Source organism: Propithecus coquereli, unplaced genomic scaffold (assembly GCF_000956105.1).
Source record: "Propithecus coquereli isolate 6110/MARCELLA unplaced genomic scaffold, Pcoq_1.0 Scaffold120, whole genome shotgun sequence".
Taxonomy (NCBI): Eukaryota; Metazoa; Chordata; class Mammalia; order Primates; family Indriidae; genus Propithecus; species Propithecus coquereli.
Window position 1 is genome coordinate 7,385,973 of NW_012136081.1, and position 22,838 is coordinate 7,408,810.

The window sequence follows — 22,838 nt, forward strand, 5'->3', positions numbered from 1 at the left end:
GCCCCGGGCAGTGAGGACCGAGGGGGCCCTGGGGCCATGGAGAGAAGCCACCAGGACCACAGACACCCAGGGCCACCCAGCCCACTCCTGAAGCCCCACCCGGTCCCTAACCACAGCAGCAACAGCTCTGCACACGGCTGAGGTCTCCGCCCAGGAAGGCCCAAGGCCATGGGGAAAGTGGGGCCTTTGTCCTGGGCTTGGCGGGAAGCCACGAGCTGCCCAGCAGCCCTGGAAAATTGGGAAAGGAGGAACAGCGGCCAGGTCTTTAAGGAGCTCGTCCTCGGGGAGTGGACAGAGGGGCATTAGGAGCCAGAGTCCCCACTCTGCCGACACCCACCAGGCCATGACTGCGGGGCAAGGCCTTCCGCTCCTGGAGCCGTGATTTTCTCATCTATGAAACGGGCTGAGACCTCGGCGGGTTTGGTGCCGTCAACTCCAAGGTGCCTGGAATGGAGCTACTCTCTCTGCCTGGGCTGTGGGGGGACGGGAGAGAGGGAGCTGCCTCCTGCCCACAGCCGGCTCCAGGCCAGGAGCCGAGACCCCAGCCCCGGGACCGACCCAGGAGACGTAGACCCGCCTGAGCGGGCCGGAGTGCGTGGCGGGCAGGCGGCAGACTGGCTGTGGCCCCCTCGGGGCTGCTCTGGCTGGACCTGGGGGCTGTCTCGGGGGCTGTGCTGGGGCGGGGAGGACGCTCCTACTGGGAATGCGACGTCTCGGCCCGGGCGTGAATTCCAGGGCCCTTGAGCACACCTGAGCCCGCTCTGCTTGCTAAGGCGCCCCTGGGTGCGAGCAGCTGAACCCAGCCCTGAGCAGGAGGCGAACTTGACCGGAGGAGCTGCGGGGGGCAGGGCCTTGCGGGATCTTTAGCTGGGACAGCTGCCCAGCCTGGTGCCAACCGCCCCCCAGCACGCTAAGGCCACCTGGCCTCCTGTGTTCTCTGCCTGATGCTCTCAGCCCCTCCCTGCCATGGGGCGCCCACACCCGGGTGGGACATCAGGTGGGCCAGCTTGGGTCTGCCCTGCTGTGGCCCGGGGCCTGCAGAACCTGCGGGCAGGGGATTCTTGAGAAAGAACCTGCTGTGTGCCCTGTGGTGAGTCTCTCTTCTGGCGGGGCTGCCCGGCCAGTGTGACCAGGGTACAGCCCTCCTGCTGGGCCTGGGAGAGTCCAGTGACACCAAAGCCACGTACCCCGGCCAGCTGCCCCCGCTGGCCCCAGGCCCTCGGGCCGGCCTCAGCCATCTCAGGCGTCCCCTGAGAGGAGACCTGGGTGGCAGATGGGGCCACCCCTGCCACGTGGCTCTGACTTGCCTGCGGCCCCTTCCTGCCCCGGCATCCCGGCTGTCCTGGCCTCGCCTGGGGTGTAACCCTGTGTCCCCTCCTTCCTCCTTCCAGAAGCCCCCGAGTGCCCACACCATGAAGGAGGAGGCCTTTCTGCGGCGCCGCTTCTCTCTGTGTCCGCCTTCCTCCACCCCGCAGAAAGTGGACCCCCGGAAACTCGCCCGGAACCTGCTCCTCGGCGGGGAGAATGAGCTGGACCCGCTCAGCCCTGGTGAGTGCCCGCCGTGCGGGGCGGGGCACCTGGGCCTCCCCAGCTTTGCGCCTGGCGATGCGACCTCAGGCGACCTGTCCCCTCTCTGCCCCTTGGGGTCCGGGGGATGACACCTTGCTGGCTCTCACCCCCGACACTGGGATTGCGCAGGTCTGACGAGCAAAGGGGTCACAGCTCCTCGAGGGCCGGGTAGCATGGCTGCTTGGCATGACTGTGGGGCCGGGCGCAACCTTCAGCCCTGGCAGTCCAGAGGGGCTCCCACAGCCCAGCCTCAGGGGGCCACTGGTTGTCCTCAGAGAGGGAGTGTGGTGCAGTTGTCCCAAACACAGCCTCCGGGGACAGATGGCCTGAGTCCCAGCCCTTCTGTCCCAGGTCAGCTATTTCACACGAGCCTCAGTTTACTCATCTATAAAATGGAGACAATATTAGTACTACTCCCAGCTTTGCAGGGTCCCGGGCTCTGGGAGGGAGCAACTGGGACCAAGCCTGCTCTCCTGCAGCTTGTGGATAAAGTGCTGAGCACAGAACGTGGGGGCTGGGGCTGTCACCTCACCATCCACACCCCAGCCAAGTCGGAGCTGATCGTCCTCTGCCATGTGTGGGTGCCGCCTCCCCGCAAGCCCAGCCCTTCCAGGTGCCCCGAGGGGTGGGAGGTGGCGGCAGGTGCCAGTGCCTGGGGCCTCTCCCTGGCTGTGCCCACCCCTCCTCCCACCGCCTGCTTTGGGGTGAGCGCGAGCCCTCCCTGGGCTGCCCTGGCCTTTCGGGGAGAGTGGGAGAGCGCCGGGCTGACCATTGCCCAGACCTGGGGGGCTTGGGGCCATCCCAGCCAAAGTCCCACCCGGCAGACGGGGAAGCCGAGGGCTAGAGCCAAGAGGGCCTTGTCGAAAGTCACACGGAGGCCAAGGATGCAGGAAAACGCAACACGTGGGGAAGAAGATTCTGCAGCCTCTGTCCTCTGCTGCCAGGATCACCGCCCAGCCTGCGCGGTGCCTGTAGGGGGCGGCGGGGCTGGTCCCAGCTGGTGGTCAGTCCCCAGAGCCACTGGCCCGGGCGCTCAGAGCCCAGCTGGGTGAGGGCCTGCTCTGGGGAGTGGCGGCGCGGTAAGCGCCGGGGCAGGGAGGTGGTGGACGTGGACGGGCTGCGAGGAGAACCGGCGCTGTGCTCCGGTGCTTGGAGCGGCCCTGAGTCCTCCCAGCCCAGGAGGCAGCACCGCACGGGAGGCCCTCACACAGCTCTCGGGAGCACCCCAGGAGAGGACCTTGAGGGTGGGGAAAGCCCCTCTGGCCACCCCGGGCCCGGGGCGCTGGGCAGATGGGAAGCAGAGGCCCCCGGGGCTCAGCCGGGGGCGGCGAATGTCCAGCAACCTTGCGCTGTTCCAGGACCTTCGGGCAGAACCACTTCCTCAGGTCACCGGCCGGCTTTTCCGGTCCTCAGCCCCTGCCCAGGGCTCTCGGGGAGGTGGGTCTGCAGAGCCCGGGCTCTCCAGCTGGACTGTGGGCGTCCGTCCTCCCCGCTCCCAGCCCCCGGGGGTCTCACGCCCGGCCTTACTGCCTCCCCCGCCTCTCAGCGCCGAGGACCTGGGCGACACACCAGCACACGTGCGCAAACACACACACACACACACACACACACACACACACACACGCACGCACGCACGCACACCCCTGCAGGTCCCGCCAGGCCTCAGGCCTCCCCTGCAGCCATCCCCCTCCTCCCTCCGGCCCATAAACGCAGCTTGCAGACCCAGGGGGGCAGAGAAGGGGCGGCCATTTCCCCAGGAGCGAATCCACACCTCGTCCCCCTCCTCCCTCCTCAGCCAGCCTGCCCGGGTGGGACGCAGGGCCAGGACTGACCTCCGCCCTCCGAGAGTCCCAGCACTCTGGGCGATGGTCTCGGGCCAGAGGGCCACGTGGTCCGGGCACTCTGACCCCGCCGTGTGCCTCTGAGCCCGGACATCACGTTCTTCGAAAACAGGGGACCTGGTCTTGCAGACCCCAAACTGCACGCCACACCAGGCCCAGGACGCTGGCTTCCCTCCAGCCCCCGCCCCGGCTTCCTCCCTGTGGGTTTTGGAGGCCTGGCCAGAGCTCCTGAGTCCCTCCCAGTGGTGACGCTTGCTGGCATTAATTAGACCTCTCAGGCAGTGTCCTGCAGCCGCTGCCACCCCTGCTGCTTCCTGCCCCTCCCAGGCTGCACCCAGCCCTCCCCGCCACACACAGGCAGCCCAGCCCCGTCTATACGCGGGGCCTCACCCCAGCCGCTCTCTTGCAGGGAAGGACATGGAGCCCAACGGCCTGTCGCTGCCCAGGGATGAAGGGCCCCCGACTCCAGGCTCTGCCACGAAGGTGCCACCGGTAAGAGCCCGGCCATGGGAGGACTGGTGGGCCGTGGGCAGGGGACCTGGCCTGGGGACAGCAGGAAATGGCTGGGGACAGAGACAGCATGGGCGCCGACCAAGCCTGCCTTTCCCGCCTGTGCTAGGTGTGCTGCTCCAGGGAGGGCCGCGGAACCAGGAACGGAGTCACAAACGTAGCTTTTTAATTGTTTTGTTATTAAAGCCATTTTCTTGGCGTAACACAGGGAACCTGGGTAAGGACGTAGCTGGTGGGTGGTGTCGGGGGCAGAAAATAACAACAGAGGAGGCCCCGGAGCCCTTCTGCCATAGGGAGGCCCACTGAGCCCACTGAGGCACATGCCGCCCCTGCCTTTGCCTGTGCTGTGTCCTCTGCTGGGTCACCCTCCAGGGTTCTGCCAGAGTCCGCACGCCCTCCCCAGGCAGGCCCTCCTGGCAAGCCCTCGGGTGGCAGGCCCTCGGGTGGCAGGCCCCAGCGCCACCCTCCTCCCTTGCAGTGCTCCAGCCCAGGGAGCCCCAGCCCCCAGACACTGTCCGAGGGGGGTGGCCCCAGGTCCTGAAGACAAGGCCCTCCGCTGCCCTGGCCACCTAGTACGCCGGGTGACCTTGAGTGACAGCCTTGCTTCCTGGGCCCGGTTTCCTCACCCGTCAAACAAGCAGGTGGTGGCTGCACGGTCTGTCCCTGTGCCAGCCTCGAGCAGGTCAGGCCAGACCTTCGCCGAATCCCTGGAGCTGCCTGTCCCCCCGGCTGCCAGGCTGCTGCGACGTCCCCCTCACCCCCACTCTGCGATCACTGATTTGTTCCCTGGTTTGGATTTAAAGTTCTTTTATCGTGGTGGAACACACGGAATGTAACGTCTGGCATCTGAACCACCATTAGGCGCACGCTCAGCGGCATTAAGCGCATTCACAGTGTAGCGCAGCTGTCGCCATTCCATCTCCAGAACTTTCTCATCTTCCCAAACTGAAGCCCGGTCCCCTTTAAACAGTAAGTGCCCTCCCCCGCCCGGCCCCCTCCACTTCTGACTCTGAGTCCGACGACTCTGGGGGCCCCACGGAAGCGGAATCACAGTCTTTGTCCTTCCGTGTCGGACGATTTCGTTGAGCGTAACGTCTTCACGGTGCGTCCGTGTTGGAGCGAGCGCCAGGATTCCCTAACTCTTGAAAGTCTGCGTAGCGGCCACTGAGCGCCCGGGCCACGTCTTCTTCATCCCTCGTCAGCCGGCGGACCGTGGCTTGTTCCGTGTGTTCAGCCGTGGTGGGGAATGCCGCTCTGAACACACGTGCACACGAACCTGCGTGTCAGTTTTCACTTCTTCCGGGTACCTACCTGGGGATGCAGCTGCCCGGTCACGTGGGAATTCCATGGGGGAGTGGAATTCTAACAAATTCTACGTTTCACTTCTTGAGGAGCCGCCGCGCTCCTTTCCGCAGCGGCTGCGCCATTTCGCGTGACCACCCCCGGCGCGCACGGGCTGCCGTTCCCACGGCCGCACCGATGCGCGTTGACGTCTGCTTGGGGTTTTTAACTTGTCATCAGAGCCGTCCTGGTGGGTGTGAAGCGCATCTCCTCGTTCTGGTTAGCACTTGCCTAGTGACTGATGACACCGGGCGTCGTCACGTCCTGACCAACAGTTTGTCTCTTCGAGCTCGTTGCCCGTTTTTGGATTGGGTCGTTTGTCTTTCTGTTGCTGAGTTGCGAGAGTTCTTCCTATATTCTGCATACCAGGTCTGGATCAGATATACAATTTGCAACTCCTGTCTCCCATTCTGTAGGTTGTTCTGAATTGTATTTTCTGAGTCATTTTCACAGGTTGCAAAGTTCTAGTCAGACTTAAAAGTCAGCGTTCTGAGCAGCTTTTCTGATTTCTTGGGGGCATCGTTGTTGCGTCAGACTTTGACGTGCAGCAGCACGCAGGAGGGACCAGAGGGCCTGGCCTGCCTGGACAGGGCGCCCAGCGTGGCCTTCAGGAAGGAGGAGCGGGCAGGCACTCCACGGTGCCGGCAGGGGCCGCAGTGACCGACGCCAAGTGGCCCTGCCCATCTGGGGCGGGGGACGCAGGTGTCTTCACCCCGCATCTTGCCTTCTCTCCTCCCCTGCTGGCTAAAGGGAGCATAGCTCCATTCAGCCACATTAGCGGGGAAAGCTGGGCAGCGGGGGAATGGCAGCAGGTTCGTGCCTTCATTCATTCATTCATTCATTCATTCATTCATTCATTCGAGGTACTTGCCAAGCCCCCGTCTGCCGGCCCCAGCAGGTGCTGGGATGTAACCGTCCCCTGGTGGGAGCTGTGGACAATAAAAAGTTGACCACAGAAACGGCTGCAGAAGTCCTGGGTGGGCCAAAGCAGTGTGTGTGTCACCAGGGCCTGCTGCCGCAGGGTGGTCTAGCCGTCCTCCTCCTGGGAAAGCGGCTCTGGGGGCCTAAGGAAGGAGCAGAGGCTGCCCGGGCACAGGGAAGAGCATTCTAAGCTGGGGGAACAGCATGTGCTCAGGTAGCTGAGGGCACCGAGCACAAGGGTCCCAACTCAGGGGCCTCCGAGGCAGGGAACTCGGGGCATCTTGTCTGTTGGCCTGGGTCCCTGGAGGCCTGTCTCCTGGCCAAGGTCCGGCACACATGTCGTCGCTTGGATGCGGTCCTTCCCCTCACTCGTCCTCAGCCCAAAGACTGCTTCTGGGGCAGAGTCCCCAGGCACCGTGTCTCGCGCCCCTCTCTTCCCGCGATCCTGCGTGCTCCCACCTGGCTAAGACAGTGCTGTTCTGGAGTGAGACTGCCTGGGTTCAATCCCAGCTCCGCTCCTGTGAGCTGTGTGACTCTGGGCAGGTTTCTGAACTTCTCTGTGCCATAGTTTCCTCCTCTGCAGAATGTGGATAATAACAATGCCTCAAGCCGGTATTTAACATGCTTGCCCCGGGCACACAGTCACGAACCCATGCATGCAGCACTCCCTGCGCCCTCACGCTTACGCCTCTGTGCGCTGGGGGAGGGCTGTCTCTCCCTCCACGAGTTACATCGTCTTTGCTTTCCGACCCCCGCGCCTGCCGCCAAAGCCCAGCACACAGTGCCGTCGGGACCGCCAGGCCACAGAGCAGCTGGGGTCCCCTCCCTGCCCCTTGCTCGCTCTGCAGCCGTGGGAGTGGTTTCACCTGCCCGCGGCCTGCTTCCCTAGTCCACGGCACGGGGTCATGACGGCCCCACCTCGAGGGTTGTCGGACAATTAGGTGAGTGAGTCGGGCCACGTGCCTGCACACGGCCTGGCGCACCCGAGCGGACGCGGCGCTGGCTCTGGTTCCTGGCCCTGGAGACCCCGTGGGGCTGTAGCAAGAGCGTGGGGGGCACACCTGCCCCGGAAAGGGCCAGACGACGTATCAGGCTCTGTCGTGGCTCTGTCCCAGGTACTCCGCGCTACTGTTCAAGCGCAAAAGCACCACCAACGACACGAGGCTGTGTGAATGGTGTGGCCGTGTGCCAAGAAAACCTTATTCATGGCCACTGAAACGTGAATTTCATACGATACTCACGTCTCACAAAATATTATTCTTTTCGTTTTTTTCCAACCACTTAAAAATGGGGCACCTGTTCTTAGCTTGCGGGCCGCGCAGAAGCAGCTGGCAGGCAGGGTTCAGACCGTAGCTTGCAGCCCCCCGGCCTGTAGCCTGTAGACCTGGTTCTGCGGCCCCTGCCAGCTCCAGGCCCGGGACTGCTGCTCTCGCCGTGCGGTCAGCGTGTGCCGGGCTCGGGCTCAGGAGAGGGCCTGGGTGTCGACCTCCACGTGCAGCCCCCGGGGCCAGGGTGGCCGTCCCCCCAGCACAGCCTGCACCTGCACCTCGGCCCTGCCCAGAGCGGGACACATGGCGATGGCCCAAAAGTGGACAGCCTGGGCCCATGGGGGAGACACAAGGGGGCCGGGAGGCTGTTCCTTTGGGTGGAAGCAGCGTTGTCCCCAGAAACCCAGCCTGAGGGCTTGTCACCATCCCATAGCTGCCACCAAACTCCCCCTCTGCAAGCTCCACCCTCTGGCACTCTGACCACACCCGGGGTGTCCTCCAGACCTGTTGGAACTCAGCCCCGACGCCCAATAGCCCTGCTTTTCCTTCCTGCCCCGGCCACCCGCCTCGCCCCTGCATGTGCCCAGGGGCGGGTCCCCATCTCCTCACTGCTGTGTGCCCAGGGCAGGTGCTGGGGAAGGGTCTCCCCTCGGCCCCCTTATTTCTCCATCCCACACGGCAGTGCCGGAAGTGCTGGTGGACGGGACAGAGGGTGCGGACAGGGTGGGGGTGGGGCACTCTTCTCTGACCTCTGCCCCGCAGAGCTGTGGCATGGAGCCCACCCCCTGCCCTCTGCAGCCCCAGGCTGCACCCCGATGCCCCGTCCCCCACACCCACATCTCTCTTTGCAGGCGGAGTACAGGCTGTGCAATGGGTCTGACAAGGAGTGTGTGTCCCCAACAGCCAGGGTCACCAAGAAGGAGGCTCTCAAGGTGGGCCCGGGCCCAGGGAGGGACGCAGCCATGTCATTGTCTGAGGAATGGGTGGCTGAGCCAGGATGCCACCCCCTGCCTGCTAAAGGGAGGGAGACAGACCCCGGGCTGGACAGCGGGAGGCTCTGGGGGCAGCTTGGGCCCCCTCCTGACCCCCACTTGGCGCCCGGCCCAGGCGCAGAAGGAGAACTACCGGCAGGAGAAGAAGCGGGCCACCAGGCAGCTGCTGCGCGCCCTCACGGACCCCAGCGTGGTCATCATGGCCGACAGCCTGAAGGTAGCCGCCCTGGGGACAGTGTCCCGTGCTTGTCACTGGGAATTCGGTTCTCATTTCTGGGGCTGCCTTAACAAATGACCACAAACCGGGAAGCTTAAAACAACAGAGACTCGTTTCCTCCCACCTGGCCTGTCCTTCCAGGTGTGGACTCACCCCACCTGGTCTCTCTGCCTCCCCCGCAAAGACCCCATTTCCAGGCAGGGCAGGGGCTGTGCCACCGGTAGAGGCGTGAGGAGGGCAGCACCAATGATGCAGCTGCCAGGAACCACCCGGGTGGGTCCAGGAGGCCTTTGTCCTGCCTTGAGCCTCGGTTTCCCCTCTGTGCAGCGGGCGTGAGAGTGCCCAACGCCATCGCTGCTGGGCAGACGGGTGCCAGGGCCTGGGCACCTGCAGAGCCTGGCCCGAGCGGGCCCCTTCCACCCACACACCAAATTATGACCAGGCAATGACGTGCACAAGTGAATATGTATCAGTATTTAGAATGAGAAAAGAAATGACAGCTAGTTCAAATTTTACAAAGCTGACGATGGCAACAGTCGCTACTCATCGCTGGCCCTTCCCGGGTCCTGGTTGGCCTTGGCCTTGAACTTGATTGACCCTCATGAACCTCACCAGTAAATCTGCACCTGGCTACCATGTATTTCTTTGGATTCACCCTAAGTTAGGGGCTCCTTTTAACAACCAAAAGAGAACCCGGCGGCCCAGTGCGGGCCCCGAGTTCCGCGCAGAGTCCCTGGCGCGCTCGGCAGCGCCAGCCCCTGCCCTGCACATAGCGGGCTCGGGACACCAGCCGGGGCGTGGGGGCCGGCGCGGGCGGAGAGGGGCCCCTGGGTGGGCCGGCCTTGACGGCCGTGCCGCTCCTACAGATCCGCGGGACCCTGAAGAGCTGGACCAAGCTGTGGTGTGTGCTGAAGCCGGGAGCGCTGCTCATCTACAAGACGCCCCCGGGGGGCCAGTGGGTGGGCACCGTGCTGCTGCACTGCTGCGAGCTCATCGAGCGGCCCTCCAAGAAGGACGGCTTCTGCTTCAAGCTGTTCCACCCGCTGGACCAGTCTGTGTGGGCCGTGAAGGTGCTGCCGGCCGGGGGCAGGGGTGCAGGGGGGCGCGGCGTCCTCTCCAAGGGGCCCTCACTGCCAGCGGTGGAGCCTGGGGCACGTCTCCGAACCTCCCTGGGTCCGCGTGGAGCACACAGCAGGCCCCGGGGTGGGAGCGGGTCACGCCGCAGGCCCCTCACCCAGCCGCTGTCCAGCAGGGTGGACGGTGCCACTCCCAGTGGTGACTGAGGAACGGCCACATGTCTGGCTGCCCCGAGCCCAGACCTCACCCGTCGTAACCCGGGGGCCGCCCTGTCCGGGGCCAGTTGGGGTAGGATGGCCAGGGAAAGTCCAGGACACCCAGTTACATTTGGATTCCAGAGCAACATCAAAGTTTCTTAGCACGAGTACGTCCCAGACAGTGCGCGGAACATTCTTATGCCAGAGAGCGACTCACTTTCTCTGGGATCCGCGTGTACCTGGGCATCCTGCGTTTGCCTTTGCTGGTTCTGGCCACCCGAATTCGGGAGGCTCAGAGCTGGACACCGATGGCGGGGGCCGCCGGCCAAGAAGGGGAACAGAGAGCTCCCTGCCCGCTCGCCTCTCTTGCTGCCCATGTGTCGGCCTGGCCAGGTGCCACCTCGCCTGGGACCCTGCGTCTGGGTCTGAGTGTGGGTCTGCACGGTTCTGCGTGGCCTGTGTGTGCAGCTGTCCCTGTGTGGTGCCCCGGGTGACGCCGAGCCTCTGCCCCTCCAGGGCCCCAAAGGCGAGAGTGTGGGCTCCATCACGCAGCCGCTGCCCAGCAGCTACCTGATCTTCAGGGCCGCCTCCGAGTCGGACGGTGAGTCCCCACCCGCCCCTCCGGAAGGGGCCCCTCGGGGTTGCAGCTCAGGGGCACATGGCCCCAGTTCAGGCCCTGCCACTGCCACCCGAGGAGACAGCCTGAAGTCACAGGGCAAGCCCGGCTAGGAGCCACGCAGGCCTGCCACTCGCTGCAACCCCTCTCTGAGCCTCAGTTTCCCCAGGGGCAAAACATGACTCATAACACTTGCTGCTCAGTGTTATGAGAGTCCAGAGAGCTTATAAAAGCAACCAGGTAAGGATGACTGAGCTCCAGCCACGAGCCAGGCCCCATCGAGCCACCAGGTTCCGCTGTCGCTGTCCACATCTGACGGATAGGAAGCAGAGGCCTGGGAGCCTGGGTGTGAGTCCCAATTGTGCTGACTCCCAAATGCGTCGCACGCTGTTGGCGCGCACTGAATAGCAGCTCTCGCCGCGGCAACCACAGCGATTCCCTAACTGGTGTGATGCCTTCTTGAGCGTGTGGCCTTCTGAGCGCTGACGGGGCTGGGCCCTGCCCCACAGCACCCTCCAGGAGCTGCTCCACCTGCTCCGAGCCCCGGGGGCTGGTGCCTCCCAGAGCGGCCCGGCTTGGAGCCCCGGCCGGCCCGTGTCCCGTCCCGGTGGTGTCGCGTCGCCCCCTGGTGGTCCAGTGCCACATCCACACCTCCCTTCCCCGGGACATTCTGAGTCCTTTGCTGGAACGGTCATTCCCCAACTCTGTGGCGGGTCCCACGGGGCTGCGATGGACAGGGCAGCCCATGGCCTCTGCAGTCTGGTGGGAGACGAGCAGTGAGCTGTCAGACAAGGCGGATCGGGCAAGGGCCACGATCAGGGAGGGTGTCCACAGCCCCTGTGGGTATCAGGGTGGGCTTCCTGGAGGAGGAGGCGGAGGCTTCAAAGGATGCATAATAATTAGGATGTCTAGTTCTCCATGGCAACCACAGACACACGTGTTCAGGGCCCAAGGCCCAACTCGGCAGCTGTGACCGCCCCCCTCGGCTGCCTCCCGTGAGCCCCCGCCTCCATGATGTGCAGCCCAGACTGGGGCGCAGCCCAGCTGAGCCTACAGTGAGCCCAGCAGGATCCCTCATGTCCCCCAATACAGCAGCTGCTTCAGAGGCCCAGGAGCCGTTGTCACAGCAGTCCCCATCCCCAGCATGCCCCTGCCCCTCCCCCCCTCGCCAATGCCAGGGGTGCGCCCCCAAGAGCAGTACTCGATGGCTTTCAAAGGGAAAAACTCACTGTCTCCAAGAGCCTCACAGTGTAAAGGCTGGAGAAGCAAGGAACCTTCTTCGGTGTTTCCTAACCCTGCGCTCCCACCTGTCTGACCCCGGAAGCCTCCCTTCGAATAACCCTTGTTAGCAGCGCGATCCATCGTTCATAGGCCACCCTAAGGCACTCCCGTGTGCAGAGGAGCCGCTGTTAGCAGTCGCACCTGTTAGGACGCTCAGGTAGTGCTGGTCTAACCAGGAAGGCAGCAGGGGTGAGGCGGAGGGCAGGGGTCACAGACATCTAGCTCTGTTGCCTGCCCCCCCCCCCCCGCTGTCCACACGGCCGGAGCTGCGTCTCCTCTCCCAGCCTCCCACCTGCTCTCCGGCCAGCCAGCCGGGCCCAGTACGGAGGGCCCCTCCCCAGCTGCACATGCGGGGACCTGGGTGGGAGGCCGGCTCGGAATCTTCTGGGCCTTCTGACCTTGAGGGGTCACTGAGCGTCCTGGCCCTCATGAGTGGCATGGGCGGCCGAGGTGGATGAGGATGTGCGTCCCGAGGGCTGCCTCCTCCAGGCGCCTCTGCCCTGGTCCGGGCCTGCGGCAAAAGTCCTTGGTCCACACGGAGTCGCCGTTGTCTGCCCCCCACACCCCCGCGGGATGGGGTGCGGGGAAGGGAGGGGGTCTCCCTGGTGGGGTAGCGGGTGGGATCCCCGCAGGGACAGAGTGAGCAGGGGGCTTCCTGGTGGCTCCTTGGGGGCCTGTACAGAGGCGGGACGGGGCCCGGGGCAGGGCGCGGCTTACCCTGTGCCCCCCGCCAGGCCGCTGCTGGCTGGACGCCCTGGAGCTGGCACTGCGCTGCTCCAGCCTGCTGCGACTGGGCAGCTGCAAGCAGGGCCTCGACGGGGAGCCGGGGTCCTCACCAGACGCGTCGCCCTCGTCGCTCTACGGGCTGCCCGCCTTGGCCAGCATCCACGCGGACCAGGACCTGTTCCCGTGAGCGGGGCAGGGTTGGCGCTGACTCCCGGGGTGGGGAGGGCAGAGGGCAGCCCCAGCCTCCGCTCAGGCTGCAGAGCTGGCGGCAGTGACTCGCTCACTGCTGTGGCTCCGGCGGCCTCAGTTTCTTCGTCTGTAAAAGGGACCGACAGTGGCAAAGGCGGGTCATTGAGGGGACGGAATGCGGGATGTGCGTGGAGCTCCCGGCGCGCCGTAGGCCGCTGGGCCCTCAGACCCACAGGAGCCATCCGCCTTCCAGACTGAACGGGCCATCCCTGCAGAACCGCTTGGAGAACGACGCGTTCTCAGACAAGTCGGAGCGAGAGAACCCTGAAGAGTCGGATCCCGAGACCCAGGAGCACAGCCGGAAGACCGAGAGCGGGAGTGACCAGTCGGAGACCTCTGGGGCCACGACGCGCAGAGGGACCACCTACGTGGAGCAGGTCCACGAGGAGCTCGGGGAGGTGAGAGCGCCCAGCCCGCAGCCCCAGGCAGCCCCTTGCCTCGACCCCTCATGCCAGAGGCAGAGGGAGAAATGCCAAGGCCCCCCAGGGGTGGGGCATGAGGGTCTAGGGGGTGGGTCTCACTGCCCTGTCCCGTGGCGGCATGGCTGGGACACTTGGGTGGACATGCTCCCCTCTTCCAAGAGAGGCCGCTCTCATTGCGCGCCTGGTCGGCTGGCCGGCATGGGGCGTGGGATGCACGCGGCAGCTCCCCCAGGCCGGAGTGCACCGTGGCGGGAGAACGGCAGGCTCAGGAGGCTGGACCCCATCTGGTGGATGGTCGGCTTCTGGGAGGAGCACAGAGGCCAGGGATGCACAGGACGCAGGTCCTGTGCCGAGTGGGCACCTGCACACGCCGGGCTGCTCTGGGCCCACAAGAGACGGCTGTGAACGAGACAGACCCGGCCCCTCGTGTCTCAGGGGTCAGCAGGAAACAGACCACGGACCCACACCCAAAGAGGAGGTCGGGAGCCATGAGGGAAGTGGCTGGGCTGAGGCCTATGACAGGCTGGAGGGGCTGTCCCATGGGGGGTTGGGGACCTTTCTGCAGCCTCCGACTGAGGAGAGGGAGGCGTTCTGGGCAGAGGGACACCGGTGCATAAGCCCAGGGCAGGGGCAGGCCCAGGGCCCCAGGGCCTACCCATAGACTGCGGCCAGGACGTGTCTGGAAGGGAGTTCGGAAGGACAGACAGGATCTGGGCTTCCATTGGGTTATTTTGTGGTGGGCCTTGCTCTGGATTGGGCGTCAGCCACGGGGGCTCTGGACCTGGGATCTCGTCCTTCCCATCCGGAAGGCGGGACAAAAGGAGTGAGGCTCAGGCTGTCCTTGGTGGAGAAGAGGCAGCCCCTGGTTTTAGCAGGAAAAGGGGATTTGGGTCCTTGCTGCTTGGGACGGTGTCTCATCTGCCTGTTGCTCCACCGGGGGCAGGAGTGGTCTTGCCTGGTGCCCTGCAAGGATGCCTGGCTGCCGGGCAGTTGTCCTCATGGGGAGCAGGCCGCTGCGTGCGTGCAAATGGGAGGTCAGGCCGGGGGTGGGCATGACCACTAAGCCACCCGCAAGGAGGAGCAGTTGTCAGGAGGAAGCTGAGGGCGCCTTGGCACCCGGCACGACAGAGAAGGGGCAGTGGGCGGGTTCAGGGCATTTCAGGGGTGGGTTGGGCAGGTCCCAGCCAGATGCCGCTAGGAGCCGGGCAGGGCGGGGCTGAGGGGCAGGATCGGGGAGATGTGGTGCAGGCGAGAGTCTGGGGTTCCAAGTCTGGGGTTCCGGCAGCGGTCTGGGCACCAGGGCAGCGGTCTGGGCACCCCGACCTTCGACCTTTGGAGGCGGAGCACAGAGGGCGGAGCACCGGGAGGCGCTGCCTCAGGGCTGCCGAGAGGCGGGGCAGGGTGAGCAGGGCGCGGCTTTGTGGGGTTGGGGGGCAGACGTCAGCGGATGGGGGGACGTGGGCAGAGCAGGATTGCTGACGGGGCAGCTGCCCGTGTGAGCCCGGAGCTGGCCTGGAAATGGAGGCCGGAGAGCCACAGCTCAGGGCTCCATGTGGGCACTCCTGGGTTCCTCGAGGGGCAAAGCCTGCTGGGCCAGTGCCACGGGCGTTGTCCATGGCCCTGCGTGCACAGAGGGGCAAAGCAGCTTGCCTGAGGCAGCCCAGCAGGTGGGAGCTGGCCCCTGATGCAGGGCCTGCTGCCGGCTCCCCATCCGCCTGCCTCCCGGGGCAGCTGCCGTCAGGCTAAGAGTGCAGACCGCCCTGGGTTCAAGTCCCGCCTCTGCCACAACCTAGCTGTGTGACCCTGGGCAAGTCACTCGTCCTCTCTGTGGAGGGGGCAGGACCACTGTCCCCATGTGCGCCCTGGGGCTGCCTGGAGGTGTGAGTCTAGAACAATAAGAGCTGTGGAGAGTTAGATGTCTCAGGAAAGGAGGAGGGGTCCGGAGCGGCCCTCACTTCTAGCAAATGAGGGCGCCTTCCTGAAGGACGCGCAGGCCTTCCTTCGGAGGTGACGGGCGCGTTGACGGCAGTGGCCGATGGTTTCCTGGGCCGCACCTGTCTCCAGACGCGTGCAGTTGTGTACGTTCACGATCTGCGACTCTCTGTGCACCGATCACACCTCAATAAAGTGGCTTAAAAAAAGAGAGAAAAGAAATTTTAAAATAGTAATGATGTTTTTTAAAAAAAACAGAAGAGCAGGCGGCCGCAGCCGTGAGGTGCGCAACTCGAGGCAGCCGTGAGGACAGGATGGGCTGAAGCCGCGAACGCCGGGCCCAGAGTCACACACGTCCACACTTGGGCTTCACGGCCGGGTCTCGGGAGGCGCCACCATGCCTCAGAGGGGCCCGGGTGGCCAGCGGGAGGGGGCCGGGCCGGGCAGAGAGCAGCTGCGGCCGTCCTGCCCACCCTGGCCAGGGCCTGACCGCGGCCCCTCTGCAGCTGGGGGAGGCGTCGCAGGTGGAGACAGTGTCCGAGGAGCACAAGAGTCTGATATGGGTCCTGCTGAAGCAGCTGCGGCCTGGCATGGACCTGTCCCGTGTGGCGCTGCCCACCTTCGTGCTGGAGCCGCGCTCCTTCCTCAACAAGCTCTCCGACCACTACTACCACGCCGACCTGCTCTCCGGGTGAGCGCCGCGGGAGGGGCGCCGAGACCCTGCAGGTTTCCTCTGGCCGGGCTGAGCTCAGTCCACTGTCCCTGTGGCTCTGGCCTCCCCGGGACCCTGTTCCCAGGGCCAGCCTGGGCGGAGCTGGTGCGGAGGGAGCGTGACAGGCAGTTCTGAGGCCGCGGCCATCGGGGGTTGTGTGGTCAGTGCCCAACACCTGCTGTGCGCCCTGAGCCCTCGCCCTCAGGCCGGACGGGTGGGCTGCAGAGGCAGGAAAGGGGGCCAGGTGGAGGTAGCATCGGGGGCTTCCTGGTGGTGGCGGCAGCCTGGCAGCCCCGAGCAGCTCCCTCCCTGCCCCACCCCAGGAGCAGCCTTGGCCCTTTAGGAGAACCCCCTGCCTTGGGGCTCCCTGGCAGGATGGGGCCTGGTGGCCTTTTTCCAGCTGAGTGGAGAGAGGTTGGATGGTAGGGGCGGGGTCAGGGACACCGCCTGGGGTCAGAGCTGTCCCGCCCCCTCCCAGGGCTGCCGTGGAGGAGGACGCCTACAGCCGCATGAAGCTTGTGCTGCGCTGGTACCTGTCCGGCTTCTACAAGAAGCCCAAGGTAGGATGCACTTGGCGGGGCGGGGCTCTGGCCCGGGGGTCGGTCTGTTCAGTCCCCTGGCCCTGCCCTGAGCCCCTGCAGCCTGGCTGCCCACGGCCTTGAAGGATCCTGGTCATCCAACAGTGGGCCCTAACTTCCCCTGGAGGGGCCCCCAGACAGCTCAGGACAGACCCCCAGGGTGGCCCTGGTTCCCTGAAGGACCCAAGCTGGACATTCCCCACCCACAAGAGAACAGCCTCAGGCCTGCTAGCGCCAACGCACGCCGCGGTGCCGGGAACAGCGCTTTCTACCCTGAACCTCAAGGTGCCTTAGGGACCTGTGGTTGTCATCATTTTTCAATCATGGAACCCATTTTTAGAGCCCCAAACCCAGGACTCAGATGACAGCAGGGCTGCCCTGGTTGTGGGGAGAGAGGGGTGTGCAGCCCCTCTCATTCCCCCTCCCCCACCACGGAGCCCTGGGGTTCCATGGCACACAAGTTTGAAAACCACAATTCTGGTTCCACCTCTTCATCATGCAGTTGGGGAAACTGAGACTTGGAGAGAGGAAGGGACGACCCAAGTCACACAGCAGGTTGCAGGTGGCGCCGGGTCTCCTGGCCACAGGGTGCCTTCTGTAGGCAGCTTCCTGCAGGTCGTGTGTGGGCTACACCCAAAGTCGGGGGAGAGCGTGACTTTGTCGGGGTGTCATGTCCCCCTCTAAGCCGAGAAGTGGACAAGATGCCCCAGGCCGCCCCCCAGAATGTAAACCACCAGCAAAGCATAGTGTCCCCAAAGCAGAAGTGGGGTGCCGTTCCCCGATGCTGGCAGCAAACAGTCCCAGAGCCCAGGGCGCAGGCAGCCACCACGCTCTCCCCCAGTCCCCACCACGCCCGGCGCGGGAGCCCCTCCCCACTGGCTGCTCCAGTGCGTTCCTGTCCGTTGCCCGCAGGGAATCAAGAAGCCCTACAACCCCATCCTGGGGGAGACCTTCCGCTGCCGCTGGTTCCACCCCCAGACCGACAGCCACACGTTCTACATAGCGGAGCAGGCAAGAGCCCCGCGGCCCCGGGCTCCGGGGGGTGGGCCGGGCAGCAGGCAGGAGCAAGCCTGACCCCGCGTGCACCTTTCTTGGGGGCCTGCCCATCAGAAGGGCTCCGGACCCGGCCGCTGCCAACGGGGTATCTCCCAGAAGGCGCAGACACAGCCCGGCAGCTGCGGCAGCAGGCGGTGTCTCCCTGGGGAGGGGGGCGGTGCATCACACGCCCAAGCCGCGCTCCAGGCTGATTCAGGGGTTCGAGGCTGCGCCCGGATCGTGCCTCAGGCCGGCTGCCCTGGGCATCCAGAGCAGGAGCCGGGAAGGTCCTCTGCCCGGTCCTGGGACTGGCGCGAGGCGGAGTGGAGGGGACATTGGGCAGCCGGGCGCTCACCTCCCTGGGGTGCTCACCTCGGGGCTGTTTCCAGAGCCACCTCTCCGCACACAGGTGTCCCACCACCCGCCCGTGTCTGCCTTCCACGTCAGCAACCACAAGGACGGCTTCTGCGTCAGCGGCAGCATCACAGCCAAGTCCAGGTTCTACGGTGAGAGGCGCAGCCCGGGAGGCCTGGGCTCTGGGGGCTCAACAGGGGTGGCCGTGTGCACGTCCCTGCCCGGTCAGAGACCACATGGGTGATAAAAGTGCCCAGACCCTGGCGTTGGCAGAGCCGGCCCCAAGCCCAGCACCCCAGCTGAGAGTGGCGCCTTTCGCAGGGCTGCCGCGCGCAGGTGGGGCCGCGAGCTGCACTGATCGGTCGCCTCAGGCCACACGTAGCTATTTAAAGTGACTAAAATGAAATAAAACAGGAGACGCAGCAGCCCCTTGTTGTGGGGACCGTGTCACGTGGGCTCAGTAGCCACACGTGGCTGGCGCCCCCGAGTGGGACAGGCAGGATCGAACGCTCTCATCTTCACAGAAACTTTGGGTGGACGGTGCTGCTCTGGGGCCTGGCAGCCATGGGTGCTCAGAGAACGTGCATCTCCATCCTTTCCCCATCAGGAGGACCGTTTTTGTCCTTGTCATCTGTGGGCAGGTGTGTGCTGAGCACCGTGTGTGCCCCGCTGTCTGCAGGGTGCGTGGAGAGCACCCCATGTGCGCAGACGTCTGCGGAGGGGTAGCAGGTGGCGTCTGCCCATGGGCTCAGCCCATCTTCCCAGCCCAGAGTGGGGCACCCCCTCCACAGGGGTGTTTAAAATCCAAGAGGGCTCACCCTGAGAATCCCTGGTTTAATAACTGAAATAAACCATTGGCACATCAAAAGTTACGCGACTTCTCAGGGCGGATGCCACGTGCTGACTGGCCAGGGCTTTTCCAGCGTCTGCAGCTCAGAGGGGTCAGGGACTGGCCCAGAGTCACTCAGCCGGAAGGAGCTCAGAGCCTGTGGCTCACTGTCCCGCCTCCCCGTCTCTGCAGGCAACTCGCTGTCAGCCCTGCTGGACGGCAGAGCCACGCTGACCCTGCTGAGCCGCGCGGAGGAGTACACGCTCACCATGCCCTACGCCCACTGCAAAGGTGAGCGGCCGCCCGGGCAGAGCGGGCCTCGGGAGCGCGCCTGCGTGCTGAACCCTTTTGGTTTCTATTTGCTTGAAGATATCTTTATCTCACCCTCACTTGTCAACGATTTTTAAGGCGAACGAGTAATTCCAGGTAGGTTGCCGTTTTCTCCCACGTGAACACACCTTGTGTCGCCGTCTGGGGTCCTTGCTGGTTGGCGATCGACCGGCGGTCGGCTTGTCTATTACAAAGTCTGCTTTTCTCTGTAGCTGCGTTTCAGATGTTCTCTCTATAGCGTGTCGAGGTTTGGATTTCTTGTTTGTTTTTTAATTGGTAGACTTCATTTTTGCACAGTAGTTTTAGGTTTACAGGGACATTGAGCAGAAAGCACGGGGAGCTCCCACAGACCCCTACGCAGGCACCGTGTGCTTGGTGAGCCCATACCGGTGCGGCGTCATCAGCTGCAGGCCGCGGTTCCCAGTAGGTTCCCTCTGGGCGTTGCACATCCCGTGGATTTTGACAAATACGTGATGACTCGTGTCCACCATCGCAGTGCCGCAGGGAAGAATTGCACACCCCAAAATCTCTTACGATTAGACAGAACCAGACGAACCCACCTGTTCATCCCTCCCTCCCCAACCCTGGCAACCACGGACGCTTTTACTGTCTCCGTAGTTTCGCCTTTTCCAGAACGCCACGTAGTCAGATCACGCGGGCTGCCACCTTTTCAGGTTGGCTTCTTCGTATGTGTCTAAAGGTTCCTCCCTGTCTTTCTGCGTCTCTTTTATATTTCTGCTGATGGAGCGTTTTTGTTTGTTTGAACTCTTTGAATCTGAGGTTTCATGGCTCTGATCTGGACATTTTTAGCCTGGAAATTTTTTTTTTTTCGAGACAGAGTCTCACTCTGTTGCCCGGGCTAGAGTGCCGTGGCGTCAGCCTAGGTCCCAGCAACCTCAAACTCCTGGGCTCAAGCCTCCTGCCTCAGCCTCCCGAGTAGCTGGGACTACAGGCACGCGCCACCATGCCTGGCTAATTTTTTCTATTTTTAGTTGTTTGGCTAATTTTTTTCTATTTATAGTAGAGACGGGGTCTTGATCTTGCTCAGCTGGTCTCGAACTCCTGAGCTCAAACGATCCGCCCGCCTCGGCCTCCCGGAGTGCTAGGGTTATAGGCATGAGCCACCGCGCCCGGCCAAGCCTGGAAATTTTTAATCTGGAAATGTTTAGCCACTATTCTGTCCATTCTTGGAGACGAGGCCTCGTGCTGTCCCCCGGGCCGGAGTGCGGTGGCACAGTCGTAGCTCACTGCAGCCCCCAACTCTTCGCCATTACTTTTTTTTCTTACCATTGAGTTCAGAGGCGTTGCTTTTTTAATACTGCCTCACTCCTAATTTCTCTATTTCTAGAACTCCAGTGAGACACGAGCTGAGCCATCTCCTTCCATGCTCTGTTTCACGATGTTCCCGTCATATCTTTGTTTCTTTGCATTCTAGATAATTTCTTTAGATATACCTTGAACGCTAATTAACCTGAAGTTGCTTGAACTCACCCATCACGTTTTCAATGTTGATGCTTTGTTTCCCTGGAAGTTCTGCTTGGTTCCATTTCAAACCCGCCTGTTCTTTTGCTCTTGTTCCTTGTTCTGTGGTCACATTTGCAATCCCTTCTTATAAACCTTGAAACGTTATAAATACAATTGCTTTATCTTCTCTCTCCAATAATTCCGATATTCTAATATTCTAGTTTGTTTGCTACTGTGTCCCCACTGCCCATAGCAGTGCCTTAGCAGATGCTTAATAGATACTCAGTGAACCACTGGATTTAGTAAAACCTGGGGATTCTGATTTTGCTGGGCCCTCGCAGAGAATGTGTGAATCCCAGGCTCACCTTACAGATTCGCAGACTCTCCGTCTGCCGTGGAGGGGCTTCCTGTAGCTTCCGCAGCTCTTCCTCTGGCTGAGGGTGCAGCCCCGTGAGAGCCCCTGCTCTGCGGACGTGTCTCTGGACAACTGTCCTGGTTACTCTGGCCCAGGGACCTGTCACTGCTCCCCGCCGGAACCTCAAACACCAAGACTTCAGATCAACAAACGCTCCTCCCCTCTCCCCTTCCTCCTCCTCCTCCTTGACTTCTCCTTCTTTGTTTTCTCTTCCAGGGGATTTCCCTTATTTTCTTGTACACACACCTGCTCGTCGTGCATTTAAAAGAACGTTATATATTTTTTTCAACCTTTCATTATGGCAACCCTCAAACGTACAGGACAGTGCGGTGCGCGTGCCCACAGCATGGGGAGACTGTGGACCCCACACACTCTCCCTCCCATCGACTGGACGTTAATCCCAGACATCACGTCATGTCGTCTACGTATTTCATTGTGTATCACTGAAAGATAAGGATTTCCCTTTTTAAAATTTTTTCTATTTTTTTTAAAGCCAGTCAAATTTAGCCGCGGGGGGTCATACACCAACTTGAGCGGCACGAGTGCTAACAAGCACTGATAACCCCCTGCCGTCGGACCTGCCGTGGTGATCTTGGCTCCCACCCCGAATCTGACTCCCCACGATTTCCCTTTTTAACCACAAACACGATGCTGTCACCACACACACACACACACACACACACACACACACACGCACTGAGGCCCTTCCCTATCATCAGCCCCTCAGTGTGTGTCGAGAGCCGCCGGTTGCCGGGTGCGTGTGTCGGGACGCGCGCCGCACACGCGTGTTACAGCCCATCGGTCTGGGCAGGCTCCGGAGCAGGCTCACGCTCGGCGCGTGGCTACTCTGTCTTTCGAGTTCCTCGGCATCTCGCCCGCCGTTTTCCCCTTGTGTATTTGTCCGAGAAACGCGTCATTTCCTTGTGCTTTCCTGGGGCGGGATTTCACGGCCGCGCTCCCCTGCCTGGGCCTCGCCACAAGCCGCGGCAGACGCCCCCGTGGCCGCCTGAGCGCGTTCAGCGCAGGGACGCTGCCGAGGGGCTGCGAGTCTCTCCGCGGCGCGTGCGCAGTGCGGCTCGTCCTTCGCCACGTGAGTGGACGTTGATTCCCGTACCTGGATTTGTGCATTTACCCAGCATGGCCAGGCGGTGACATCCCGTTGCTCCTCCTCACTTGTCAGCAGGAAACTCCCCGTCTACCGTGTGGGTGCCCAGTAGGCTCAGCCGGCTCTGGGATAAAAGCCAAGTTTTTTCAAAATGCGTCTTTTCCCGCAACCTGCCAAAGGCAGTAGTGGTTGCGGCCGCCGTGGCTGTGGTTTGATTAATATTCGATAAGAACGTATGTAGCGGCTTCCGGTCACATGCTTGCTGATACTCACGTTGTCTCTTCTTTGGCCGGGGGGGTGGGGGCCACAGTTGGCTTCTGGGCCCTTCTGCACACCGTGGCCACTTGGCTGGTGTGACCACAAGAGCACCTTGGACTTTCTGCTCCGGACCTCAGAGCAGCCATTTCTCCGGGGAGCCCGGGTCCCTGCCCGTAGGAAAAAAGGTTTAGAAACCACAGCTGGCGGTCAGATCTGTTTCTCTTTTTTGTCTGTCTTTCTTACTGTGGTAAAATGCACATAACAGAATCTGCCGTCTTAACCACGTTTAAGTGGCCAGTTCAGTGGTATTAAACACATCCATGGCGCAGTGCGACCATTGCCACCGCCCCCTCCACATCTGTCTCTCAGGAGTGGTCTGGTCATCGTTTCTAAGACTTTCCAGTGAGCTGAACATAGAAATCTTTTTTGTGGCCAGTTTAAAATAGATCCTGAGTTTACACTCGCGCTTCAACCCGCGCCCAGGACGGCAGGCGGTTGGCCATCCCGCTGACCTGACATCGGAACCTTCCCCCCGTGCCAAAAAGCCCAGTTTTCAAGGACACAACTGTGGTGACTTCTGTGCACGTCCCACGTCACAC

General features: G+C 62.9%; 1 protein-coding gene across 1 annotated transcript in view; it reads left to right on the forward strand.

Annotated features, from left to right (window-relative positions):
• The window catches only part of OSBPL5 (oxysterol binding protein-like 5), a 57,337-nt gene that overhangs the window by 27,351 nt on the left and 7,148 nt on the right, over positions 1 to 22,838 (forward strand). Inside the window, 13 exon segments of the mRNA XM_012665666.1 lie at positions 1,392 to 1,548; positions 3,820 to 3,902; positions 8,302 to 8,382; positions 8,558 to 8,659; positions 9,526 to 9,729; positions 10,450 to 10,534; positions 12,565 to 12,739; positions 12,999 to 13,203; positions 15,666 to 15,850; positions 16,350 to 16,431; positions 17,362 to 17,460; positions 17,894 to 17,990; positions 18,860 to 18,958. Coding sequence (XP_012521120.1) covers positions 1,413 to 1,548; positions 3,820 to 3,902; positions 8,302 to 8,382; positions 8,558 to 8,659; positions 9,526 to 9,729; positions 10,450 to 10,534; positions 12,565 to 12,739; positions 12,999 to 13,203; positions 15,666 to 15,850; positions 16,350 to 16,431; positions 17,362 to 17,460; positions 17,894 to 17,990; positions 18,860 to 18,958 — 1,633 coding nt within the window. The 5' untranslated portion in view covers positions 1,392 to 1,412.